This window comes from Nannospalax galili, unplaced genomic scaffold (assembly GCF_000622305.1).
Source record: "Nannospalax galili isolate Female #2095 unplaced genomic scaffold, S.galili_v1.0 scaffold262, whole genome shotgun sequence".
Taxonomy (NCBI): domain Eukaryota; kingdom Metazoa; phylum Chordata; class Mammalia; order Rodentia; family Spalacidae; genus Nannospalax; species Nannospalax galili.
In genome coordinates this window covers 517050-529691 of record NW_008348083.1, presented here as the reverse complement: position 1 = coordinate 529691, position 12642 = coordinate 517050, and the positions used below count along the sequence as shown (strand labels likewise).

Here is a 12642-nt window from a genome sequence, read left to right as displayed (position 1 = left end):
TGAAGCAGGGTCTCCCTGTAGCCCCAGCTGTCCTGGAACTCATTATGTAGACCAGGCTGGCCTTGAACTCACACAGAGATCCACCTGCCTCTGCCTCCCAAGTGCTGGGATTAAAGGCATGCGCCACCACACCCGGTGCAATTCATATCTTTAAAATATTTTATTATTTATATTTTATGTGTATAAGTATTTTGCCTGTATGTATGTAAGTGTGCCACATCTGTGCAATGCCTAAAGAGGCTGGAAGAAGTGTCAGATCCCCCAGAACTGAAGTTACCGGTGGTTGGTAGCCCTCATGTGGGTGCCGGAAATCAAACCTGGGTCTTCTGGAAGAACAGCAAGTGTTCTTAACTTCTGAACCAGCCCCTCAATTCATATCTTAATTTATACGGTTTCTTCATAACCCTTCTGCCAGAAAATTCTTAACAAACACATTTTAAGTCTGTTTTCTGTTGCTTTAACAAAATACCCCAAACTTAGAGCGTAAAACTAAGAGAGAGATTTGTCTGGTCAGAGGTTCTGGAGGCAGAGGAAATCCAAAGTTTGACACCAGCGTTCAACAAGAGTCTTCCGCCCTGCCCTGCCATGGAAGATAATCAAGGGCAGATCACAGCAAGAGCACTAAAGAGAGCTGAGCTTGCTTCTTTTTAAACCAAAGCACTCTTGCCATAACCCACTGCAGAGATGATGCCCTAGACCCCTCAGTGAGGGGCTGGGGAGGGGCTGGGAGAGCACCCACCCAGAATCCCCCAGGGAGATTTTGAGGGCAGAGTTTTGGGAGGGCTCCTCCTGGTAGATTGATTACCTGCCCAGGGTTTGCAGGATCTTAGAGTCCATCCTCCGCATTGTTTAAAAAAGTTGCATTTTTTAAGTCAGTGGAAAACATTTCTATCCATGGTGCATATAGTCTCCAGTCCAAACTTTAAATTATCAAGCAGATTGATGTAACTGGTTCAGAGCCCTGGTGTGTGTTGGTTGGTCCTAGACCCTGCCGATTAAATTCTGCCCTTCAGCCCTATCCAAGGCTGATGACACAGCCAGCCAGAAAGATCTGTGTGTCTCTGTTCTAACATCCAATTTTAGATTAATTATCATTGTGAGTGAGGGTGTATGGGGGGGTGGTCCATGCCAAACGTGTAACACACCACTCCCGTGTGTCCACACGGTAGATAGATTATTTGCCAGTGAACAGAGCTGTCCTCTGCTGTCATCCCCTACAAAGACCAAACCATAGGAGAGTGTTGTTGTTGTTATTGTTTTACCGAAAGTGTAAATTCTGTGCCGTTTCCACACTGAACGGTCACAGTGGGGACCAATTTCCTGTACTCAGCCCGGCGCTCCAACCAATGCTGCAAGGGAAAGCGCAGCTTTATTTTCTAGAAGGATCCCACCCGAGACATCAAAAACGGCACAGCCCAGTCTGGGCTCAGCACAGGGCTGCCATCATGGGAACCACTCATTCCAAGGGTGGTGACAGGCCCGGGGCACTCCGTGGCCACCCCGAGCTGTCCTTCTGTGGCTCTGGCTCTCTCCCCAGGAAATGGAACGAGAGCATCTTCTTGGATAATGAGCTATTGACATCCAAGATACTGTCGGTGCTGAGGCCGCAGGCAGAGCGCGGCTTCAGGACCGGCGAGCTCCGCTGCCCTGCCCACTTTCTCAGCACCAACTCTGTGTTTGCCTCTGTTGCAGCGTCGCTGAAGGAGCACCCTCGTAGCGCACTCCTGTCCGATGGCAGCAGCCCAGCGCCGTCCAGGAATGTCGGCATGACCGTCTCTCAGAAAGGGGGTCCCCAGCCAACACCAAGCCCGACCGGATCTGGGGTGCGACTCGGGTAAGCTGAGGGTTTCCATCTTCTGCCAGCAGGTGCACACAAGGGCTGGAGCAATGGGGGAAACTCCTTACTTAGGGTCTATGCCTTTAAAAAATTGGTAGGGACGTGGATAAGAAACCTCAACCCTATCTGAGCAACTATTGACAACTAATAGCTGCTGGGATAGGGAGAATCAGTCTTTTTTAAAGGTGGGAGTAGGTTTTCTCCGGCGGTTTTCTTTTTTTTTTTTTTTTTTTTGGTCTTTTTGAGATAGGGTCTCCCGGTAGCCCCAGCTGCCCTGGAACTCACTGTGTAGACCAGGCTGGCCTCGAACTCACAGAGATCCATCTGCCTCTGCCTCCCGAGTGCTGGGACTAAAGGCGTGCACCACCCCTCTCCCCCAGAGGAGAAGGTTTTGAAGGTAGGAGTGCTGGGTAGGTTGATCAAGCTCCAGTGAATGGACCCACACTGAAGGGCATTTGGGAACACAAACTTAACTCAATTAGCCTTTAAAATAAATAAATAAGTATATATAAATCAAGTGTGGGGTAGTAAAGAGGGTACAGATAGGGGAGGGGATCTAAATATGATCAAAATATATTGCATGAAATTTGCAAAAATTCAATTAAAAACTTTAAAATTATTTATTATTATTATTACTATTAGAGACAGACTCTTTTGTAACCTAGTCTAACCTCAAACTCACTGTGTAGCCAAGGGTAATCTTGAACTTTAAAAAAATTTTTAGTTGTACTTGTGTGTGTGTGTATGAGTGTGTGTGTGTGTATATGAGAGAGAGAGAGAGAGAGAGAGAGAGAGAGAGAGAGAGAAGAGAGAGTGTTCATGCCACAGAATGTGTATGAAGGTCAGAGGACAACTTAACTTGCAGGAATTGATTCTCTCATTGCACCTTGTAGGCCCTAGAGATCAAATTCAGGTCATCAGCCTTGGCAGCAAGCATCTCTACCCTCTGAGCCATCTCACCCACCCCATCAATCCTTTTTCTTTTTGCAAAACCAATGCCCCCCTGAGATTCTGTTCAGCCAGTAGAAGAAGCAGTTTGCTTAACATGCTGGGATTACCAACACACACACACACACACACACACACACATACACACATACACCCTCCCCTCCCCCAACAAGGCTCCTTTCTGTCCCCAAGACATGCTAACAGTCTTGCAGTGTGATGTCTTGAGCTGACAAGCTGCTGAGATGGTCTGATCAATATGGAACCAGGAGTGTTAGATTAAAACTACCGTGTAATGTAATTGCAGTGTTGATTGCATGAGTTGTCATTAGGGGAGAGAAGCTTATTTTCTTTTCCATCTGTGAAAAGTCTCTTCCCAGTCATCACTGTGTCCCTTGTAAGTCATTAGGAAGAGCTCTAGTGATCTGTATTGGAAACCCAGACCTTCCTGTCTGCAGACATGGAAGATGTGTCTGTGTCATATCAATAGCTGCCTAGCTTTTTATTTTACTGGATTGATTTATTTTGCAGCACCTGCAGTGGAACCCAGGGCCTTGCACCTGCTAGCTAGGCAAGTGATCTGCCACCAAGCCATACCCCAGGGAATATTTTTCAATTTCCAGGGAATTCTGAGCAGGTAGCAGTCTCTGTAAATTCCCTCCTCAGGCCTACCCTTCAGTGCACACACATACAGAGCTGCCTCTATTGTTACATAGTACAGCACATTTATTACCATTAAAGAGCCATCAGTTGATACCGTTATTAATAGAACCCAAGTCCATACTTAGGTCAGAGCTCACAGGTTTTCCCCTAATGCCATTTTTCTGTGTGAAGATTCACTAGATTCCTAAGTGATGTTTCTCCTCTTCCTCCTCCTCCTCCTTCATCTCCTCCATCTCATCCTCCTCTTCCTCCTCCTCTTCCTCAATCTCCTCCTCCTCTTCCTCCTCCTCTCTCCTCCTCCTCCTCCTCCTCCTCCCCCTCCTCCTCCTCCTCCTTCTCCTCCTCCTCCATCTCCTCCTCCTCCTCCATCTCCTCCTCCTCCTCCATCTCTTCCTCCTCCTCCATCTCTTCCTCCTCCTTTCTCCTCTTCCTCCTCTTTCTCTTCCTCCTCCTCTTCTCTTTCTCCTTTCTTTTTTTAAGTTTTTTTTTATCTTTTTATTTCACATGTATGAGTGTATTGCCTGCGTGTAAGCAAGTCTTGCACCCATTCCTGCAATGCCAAAGGTCCGAAGAGGGCGTCAGATCCTGTGGAACTGGAGTTACAGATGGTTGTTAGCCGCCATGTGGGTGCTGAGAACTGAAACCGTGTCCTCTGCAAGAGCAGCCAGTGCTCTTAACTGCCAAGCCAGCCCTCAGTCTCCCTCTCATCTTTTCTCTTTCTTCCTCCTCCCCACTTCTCTTCCTCTTCCTCTTATCTCACTCTTTCTTTCCCTTCCTCCCTCTGTCTCTGTCTCTGCCTCTCTGTCTCTCTCTCTCTTGCTTGCTTGCTCGCTCACTCTCTCGCTCACTGGGGATGGGACACAGGGCCTTGAACATACTAGGCCAGCACTCTACACTGTGCTAAATCCCTAGCCCAGTAGTCTCTTAATCTTTAAAAATGACCTGTGACAAAGGTACAGGCTTCTATTGGAATCTGGAAGGTTCTCCAGTCATATCTAAACAGAAGTAACAATCCAATTTGCTTTTCATATACTGTGTGTGTATGTGATCAAACCAGTATTTTTGTTGGGTTTTTGTTGTTTTTTAAGTTTTTTCTTTATATTTATTTATTTTGTGTATAACTGTGACTGTGTGTGTATGTGCATTGCACCATGTGCGTGTGGAGGTCAGAGAACAACTTCGTGGAGTCAGTTCTCTCCTTGCACTACGTAGGTCTTGGGAACTTAACTCATGTGGATAGGCTTGTTGGCAAGTGCCTTTACTCACTGAGCCATCACCGGCCCCAATTTTCCATTTGTCAAATAATCATTTCAATCATTTCCATTCAAGACCAGTCACTGGAGACATGGATGAAGCTGACTCCGTGTTTTTAAAATTGAAGCAGGCAGCTGACGACTCTTTGTCACTTGCGTCCTCGAATGCTGAGTCTGTTTTCATAGAAGGTACGGTTAGGCCTCTCTGGTCTCCTAAGGATGCCACGTGGTCCCCCATCCCTACCGGGAAAGGCCAGAGTTGGCTTTAGTGTGTCCAACAAGCACCAGGCTCCTACCAACATCCCTGTACCTTTCCCCAGATCCCTATATTGCCTCCCTGAGGTGTGAAATTGAATCAGATGCCCACGAATTCGAGGCGGAGTCCTGGAGCCTCACAGTGGACTCGGCATATGCCAAGAAACAAAAAAAGGAGGTTGTAAAAAGACAAGACGTCCTGTATGGTAAGATGTCTAACACTGTGCCACCACTCCAGCCCTCCCCTGACTGCTATTCCCATTCTTTTAAAAATATTTTTAATTATATATATATATTTTTTTTTTATTTATTTTTTTAGTTTATTTATTTATTTTGGTCTTTTGAGACAGGGTCTCCCTGTAGCTGCAGCTGGCCTGGAACTCACTATGTAGACCAGGCTGGCCTCGAACTCTCAGAGATCCACTTTCCTCTGCCTCTCAAGTGCTGGGATCAAAGGTGTACGCCACCACGCCCAGCACATTTATTTATTGGACAACTTGCAAGTCTTTTCTCTTCTTCCACCATGTGGGACCCAGGCAGGGCTAGAACTCAGGGCTTCAGGTTTAGCAGCAAGCACCTTTAGCAACTGAGCCATCTCACTAATCCTGTTTTGTCTTTTTGAGATAAGAATCTTATGTCCCAGGCTGGCCTCAAACTTCCTATGTAATGGGATAACTTAAACTTCTGATCCTCCTGCCTCCACCTCCCAAGTGCTGGGATGACAGGTATGCACACCATGCCCAGTTTATGTGGTGCTGGGGATGGAACCCAGGGCTTCGTGCAGGCTAAGCAGTCTCCCTCCTTCCCCTTCCCCTCCTCCTTCCTATCTCCCTCTCTTATTGATTGCAACTGAGAGTCTGGGCTCCATGGCCAACCCTCTCCTGAGGCCCCATCACCTGCCCCACCTACCTCTCCCTTGGGACAGCCCTACCTCTGCGCCAGAGAGGAGACTGTCAGGGATGGCCTTGTTGGCACAGGTCTCTGTAGACCAGCCTGGCTGAGTGCTAAGGGCTGACTCAGACTCACTCTTAGTTGGTGACTGTCTCAGTCTGTTTGGGCAGAGAATGTCATCAACAGGGTGGTTGGTTAATGGAAGTTGATAGATCACTAAGTTCCAGAGATTGGGAAGTCCAAGGTTGCAGAATGCAGGTTCAGTGTTTAAAGAAGCCGTGCCTCCTAGTCTATAGGCCTTGTCTTCCTGCTATGTCTTCAAATTGTGTGTGGGGCCTCTTCAAAATGGGGGTGGGGGGGTTCTGTTTGGTTGGTTGATTTGGGGGTTTTTGTTTGTTTTTTTTTTTGTTTGGGGAGTTGGTTTTTTTAATATTTTATATGTATGAGTATTCCCTGCATGCATGTACGTGCACCCATGTTGTGCAGTGTCTGGAGATAAGAGGGCATCGGATCTCCTGGAGCTGGAGTGACGGGTGGTTGTTAGCTGCCATGTGGGTGCTGGGAGTCGAACCTGGGTCCTCTGCAAGAGCAGCTAATGCTTTTAACTGAGCCATCACTCCAACTCCTGTTTTTTGTTTTGGGTGTTTTTGTTTTTGTTTTTTGACACAGCCTCAATATGTAACCATAACAGACCTGGAACTCACTATGTAGACCAACCTGGCCTTGAATTCACCACCTGCCTCTGCATCCCAAATGCTGGGTATTTGTGTTTTTAATTTCAAATTCCAGGCACAAAGATGTTGTGGATCCCCTGGAGCTGGAGTTATGGGCCATTATGAGCTGCTAATACAGGTGCTGGGAACTGAACTTGGGTCGGGTCATCTGGAAGTACAAGCACTCTCAACCCACAAGCCTTATCTCCAGCCTCCACGGTTTATTTTATTTATTTATTTTTAATTGAGATAGGGTCTCCCTGTAGCCCTAGCTGGCCTGGAACTCAGTATGTAGACCAGGCTGGCCTCAATCTCAAAGAGATCCACCTGCCTCTTCCTCCCAAGGGCTGGGATTAAAGGCATGGGCCACTATGCAAAGCCCACAAAAGAATTTTTTTTTTAATGGAGACCAATTAAGGAAGATACCCAATGTTAACCTCTGGCCTCCATATGGAGGCACACATGTGCATGTAGACGTATACCACATACATCCCAAAGGAAGGGAGGGGGTAGGAAGGGAGAGGGGATGGAGGGAGAGAGGGAAAGAAAAAGCCAGAAAGGATGGAGGGGAAGGAGGGAGGGAGAAAGGAAGGAAAAAGAGGGAAGAGGAAGAAAAGTAAAGCAAGCCACAAGGGCAGGGCTTCAGCTCACAGGCCCACCCTCCTGTGAGTGCTTTGCCATGGAGGTGCAGCACCTTGCCACATCATCCCACTCACATGTCCCCACAGAGCTGATGCAGACGGAGGCACACCATGTACGCACGCTCAAGATCATGCTGAAAGTGTACTCCAGGGCCCTGCAGGAGGAGCTGCAGCTGAATACCAAGGCAGTCAGCCGCCTCTTCCCCTGTGCAGATGACCTCCTGGACTTACACAGCCACTTCTTGGCCCGGCTCAAGGAGCGCCGCCAGGAGGCCCTGGAGGAAGGCAGTGAACAGAATTACATCATCCAGAAAATCGGCGACCTCCTAGTCCAGCAGGTGGGTGCTGCCATGCCCAGGGTGGACCACACCAGCTTCTAACCCCAGCTCCATTCATTCTGATGATAAGATGCTCATGGGCTCTGGTTTATCATGTATTCATCATCCCTGAAAATACACAGTTGCTGGGTCCTTTCACAGCCTGCTAGTGTCCTAGGAACAGCAGCTGAAATAGCCATGGGATGTGTCCAAACACTGCTCAGAGTTGTGTTCTGGGCTAGGAATGTGGCTTAGTTGGTAGAGTGCTTGCCTAGCATGCATGAAGCCCTGGGTTCCATCCCCAGCATTGCCTAAAAATTAGGCATGGTGGCACATGGCAGTGATCCCAGCACTCAGGAGGATCGGGAAAGAATTCAAAGGCCTCTTCAACTACATAGCAAGTTTACAGCCAACTTGTACTAGAAATCCAGTCTCAAAAAAGAAAAACAGAATTTGGGTGTCTTTGGTGAAGATGTCAGAGGGAGATTCAGGCAAAATCTCATGTAGCCCAGGCTACCCTTGAACTCCTGATCCTCCTGTCTCTCCTTCCTGAGTGCTGGGATTACAAGCACATGCCACTATGCCCAGTTTATGCAGTGCTGGGAACGAAGGCTAGGGTTTTAAGCATGCTAGGCAGGTACTCTACCAACTGAGCTACATCCCTAGCCCTCAACTGCTATCTGTGGGAGAATTTTGGTATGGGGTGGTATGTGCATGTGGGTATAGGTGCCTCTGGATGCCAGAGGTCAGTGTTGTGTGTGTCCTCCTCTATCATGCTACATCTTTTCATTTCTTTTTTTGTATATCTAGACAGGATCTCCGTCTATGTAGCCCCAGCTGGCCTGGAACTCACTGTGTAGACCAGACTGGCCTCAATCTTACGGAGATCTGCCTACCTCAGCCTCCTGAGTGCTAGGCCAAAGACTTGTGCTACCTGGCTTTTTAAAAAAAGAAAACATTTATTGGGCTGGAGAGCTGACTCAGTGCTTAAGAGCACTGGCAGCTCTTAACAGAGGACATGGGTTCGGTCCCCAGCACCCACATGGCAGCCAGTAACCATCCATAACTCCAGTTCCAAGGGATCTGACACCCTTGTCTGGCCTCCAAGGGCACTGCACACACATGGTGAACTTACATATATTCAGGCAAAGCACTCATACAAATTTTTTAAAAATTAAGCTTTTTAAGAAAAAGAAAAGATTTGGGGCTGGAGAGATGGCTCAGCAGTTAAGAACATTGGCTGTTCTTTCAGAAAACCTAGTTTTGAATCCCAGCATCCACGTGGCAACTAACAACCATCCCTAACTCCAGTTCCAGAGGATCTGATGCCTTCTTCTGTCCTTTGTGGGCACTGCACAACATGGTGCACTTATACACATATAGGCATAACACTCACGCACATAAAATAAAAATAAATCAAAAAAGGAAGCATTTATTGTTTGGGTGGGTGGATGGGTGGGCACATATGTGCCATGGTATAATTGATGAGGTCAGAGAACAACTTTTGGGACTTGGTTCTCTCCGGCCACCATATGGATTTTGGGATTTGAACTGAGGTCATCAAGCTTAGCAGCCAGTTCCTTTACCCACTGAGCTTTTACCCTATACCTTTTTTTTTTTTTTTTTTTTTTTTTCGGTCGTCTTTTTGAGACAGGGTCTCCCTATAACCCTGGAACTCACTATGTAGACCAGAATGGCCTTGAACTCAAGAGATCGCCTGCCTCTGCTGGACTAAGGTCACCACGCCTGACTTTTTTTTTTTTTTTTAATGACAGAATCTTTCAATGAACCTGGAATGAGCTGTTTGGTCTAGACAGCTGGCCACTAAGCCCATGGGATCTTCCTGTCTCCACTCCTTGGACTAGGGTGGAGATACAAACACACTCACACCCAGTTAGGGACCTCAGCCCAGACCTCTTGGTTGCATAGTAAGCATTTTAGCAATTCAGTGGTCTCCAGACCCCCAACTTGTATGCATGTGTAGTTGTTTTTGTTTTTATTTTAAGAGTCTAAGTTTTTATTTTATGTGTATGAGTGTTTGCCTGTGTTTATACATGCATGTGTGTCCCCGGTGCCCTCAGAGCTAGAAAAGGGTAGCAGATCTGGAACTGGAATTATAGGTGGTTGGCAGCTGCCATATGGATTCTGGGAATGGAACCCAGGTCTTCTGCAAGGGCAGCCACTGCTCTTAACCACTGAGCCATCTCTTTAGCCCCATAGCTACTGTTTTTGATGGTTACAAGCATACAACTGGGCCAGAGCTATCCATGGTAGGGCTGCTTGATTCCTGGGTATAGGAAAAGATGGACAGAGGGGAGCAGCACCTTTTGTCTGACCTCTGACTACTTGCCCAAAACATCCTAATTATTTAGAATTAAGAGGTTGGGAGCATACCTCTGTGGTAGAGAACTTGCTTAGCATGTGCAGGGCCCTGTATTTCCTCCACAACATCTCAAAAAATAAAAACATAAAAGAGAAAAGAAAAGGAAGCCAGGCATAGTGGTTAATTCCTATAATCCTAGCACTTGGGAAATAGAGACAAAAGGATTGCTACCAGTTCAAAGCCAGAGTGAACTATATAGGGCCTAAGAGTCAGCCTAGGGTAAATAGTAAAAGGGAGGGAGGGCGGGAGGAAAGGAAGGAAGGAAGGAAGGGAGGGAGGGAGGGAGAGGAAGGAAAATACAGAATGGGAAAGGGAATTAGGATTATTTTAAGAATGCTGCTGGGCTGAGGTTGTGGCTTCATTAGAAGAGTGCTTGCCTAGCATGCCTGAGCCCCAGGTTTCCATCCCCAGCATCATATAAACTGGGCATGGTGCTGCACATACCTGTCATCCCAGCGCTTGGGTGGTAAGGGAAGAAGGATCAGGAGTTTATGGTCATTTTTGGCTATGGTAGCAAGTTTGAGGACAGCCTTGGCCCCATGAGACACTGTCTCGTTTTTTTTTCAGTATGTATGAGTGTATTGCCTGCATGTATGTGAGTGCACCCGCATCATGCACTGCCGTAGAGGTCAGAAGAGGGCTTCGGATTCCCCTGGAACTGGAGTTAAGATTGTTCGTAGCTGCCATGCAGATGCTGGGACTCGAACTTGGGTCCTCTGCAAGAGCAGTCAGTGTTGTTAACTGCTGAGCCATCTCTCCAGCCCAAGACACTGTTTTTTAAAACAAACAAGGGGAGTTAGAGAGATGGCTCAATGGTTGAGGAGACTTGCTATATGATCATGATGGGGGGGGACTTTGGAGTCCAACACCCACATAACAAGCCAGGCATGCTATAAACATCTGTAAGTCCAGCTTTAAGGGATCACACCCTCTTCTGGCCTCCATGTGCAGAGAGGCAGAAGTGTATATACTCACAAAGATACACAAACCTTTGGGAAAAAATGAGGGGGTCAGTGAGATGGCTTAGTGTGTAAAGTGCTTACCACGAAGCTGGAGAGATGACTTAGCGGTTTTAAGAGCACATACTGCTCTTGTAGAGGACCTGCATTCATTTCCCAGCAACTCCTGTCCAGTGGCTCACAACTGCCGTAACTCTAGCTCCATGGGATCTGATGCCCTCTTCTAGTTCTTGCAGGCAATTACACTCCTGTGCATGTGTATACACACACACACACATTTGTTTATTTATTTATTTGTTTATTATTATTTAATTTTTGAGACAGGGTCTTCCTGTAGCCCCAGCTGACCCGGAATTGTCTATGTAGACCAGGCTGGCCTGGATCTCACAGAGATCCATCTGTCTCTGCCTCCAGAGTACTTGAATTAAAGGTGTGCACCACCAGGCCCTGCTACACACACATAACTTAAAAATAATGATGGGGCTGGAGAGATGTCTAAGTAGTTAAAAGCACTGGCTGCTCTTGCAGAGGACCAGGGTTCAGTTCCCAGCACCCACATGTAGCTTTAGCAAACATCAGTAACTCCAGTTCCAGGGGATCCAGTGCCCTCTTCTGGCCTCTGAGGACATTACAGGTGCACTTACGCATGCAGGCAAACATATATAACATAAAAAGAGAAAAATTAATTAACTAATTTCTTTTAAAAAGCCAAGCCTGGTGGCTCATGCCTTTAATCCCAACACTCAGGAGGCAGAGACAGGCAGATCTCTGTGAGATCCAGGCCAGCCTGGTCTACTTGGCATGTTCGCCTAGGGATATAAGACACCCTATCTCAAAAAAAAAAAAGAACCAATAGAAATATACCTTGGCAGTTTTCATGTTTCTGTCTCGGTAACTTTTGCATCATCTTTCCATGTAGTTCTCAGGAGAAAACGGGGAGAGGATGAAGGAGAAATATGGCGTGTTCTGTAGCGGCCACAATGAAGCACTCAGTCACTACAAGCTCCTACTGCAACAGAACAAGAAATTTCAAAATTTGATCAAGGTAGAAACATGATTTATTTAGGTTTTTCATGTTTGTGTGTGTGTGTGTGTGTGTGTGTGTGCGTGCGTGTGTGCGTGCGCGCCATGGCAGGCCTGTGGAGATCAGAGGACAGTCTTGACTGTTAGTCCTCACCTTCAACTTTGAGATACACAGACTAGCTGGCTCGAAAGCTTCCTGGAATTCTGTCTTCCTTCCATCCCACCTTGGGAGCTCTGGGATTGCAGATTCGTGCTTTTGTTGCATCATTATTTTAATTCTAGGGATCCAAACTCACGTCCTCACTCTCTGTAGCAAGTCCTTTAGAAATGAGCCATGCCCTCTGCCTTTGTTTTGGTTTTGGGTGATAGGGTTTCACTGTGTAGCCCAGCCTGGCTTCAAACTTGCAGATGCTCCTGCCACAGCCTCCCAAGCACTATGATTTCAGGGCTTTGTCACCATGCAAACCTCATTCATTCATTCGTTTGTTTTCCGAGACAGGGTCTCACATAGCCCGTGTTGACCGCGTGTAGCCAAGGATGACCCTAAACTTCTTTAGGTTTGCTTGGTGTTTTGTTTTGGTTTTTGGATTTTTGAGATAGGGTCTTCTTGTAGCCCCAGCTGGCCTGGAACTCCATATGTATACCAGGCTGGCCTCAATTTCAGATCTCACACAAAGATCTGCCTGCCACTGCCTCAAAGTGCCAGGATTAAAGGCATGTGCTACCACGCCCAGAATATTTTAAAATGGGGTTTCAGTCTAT

At 47.0% G+C, this 12642-nt stretch overlaps 1 protein-coding gene across 2 annotated transcripts in view; it reads left to right on the top strand.

Moving 5' to 3' along the window:
* The window catches only part of Arhgef18 (Rho/Rac guanine nucleotide exchange factor 18), a 119400-nt gene that overhangs the window by 73242 nt on the left and 33516 nt on the right, over positions 1-12642 (top strand). For both annotated transcript variants that reach the window (XM_017800994.2, XM_008844554.2), the window contains 5 exons: positions 1693-1834; positions 4775-4887; positions 5019-5159; positions 7286-7536; positions 11777-11902. In XM_017800994.2, the coding sequence (XP_017656483.1) occupies positions 1693-1834; positions 4775-4887; positions 5019-5159; positions 7286-7536; positions 11777-11902 (773 nt within the window). The remainder of the gene's footprint in view (positions 1-1692; positions 1835-4774; positions 4888-5018; positions 5160-7285; positions 7537-11776; positions 11903-12642) is intronic.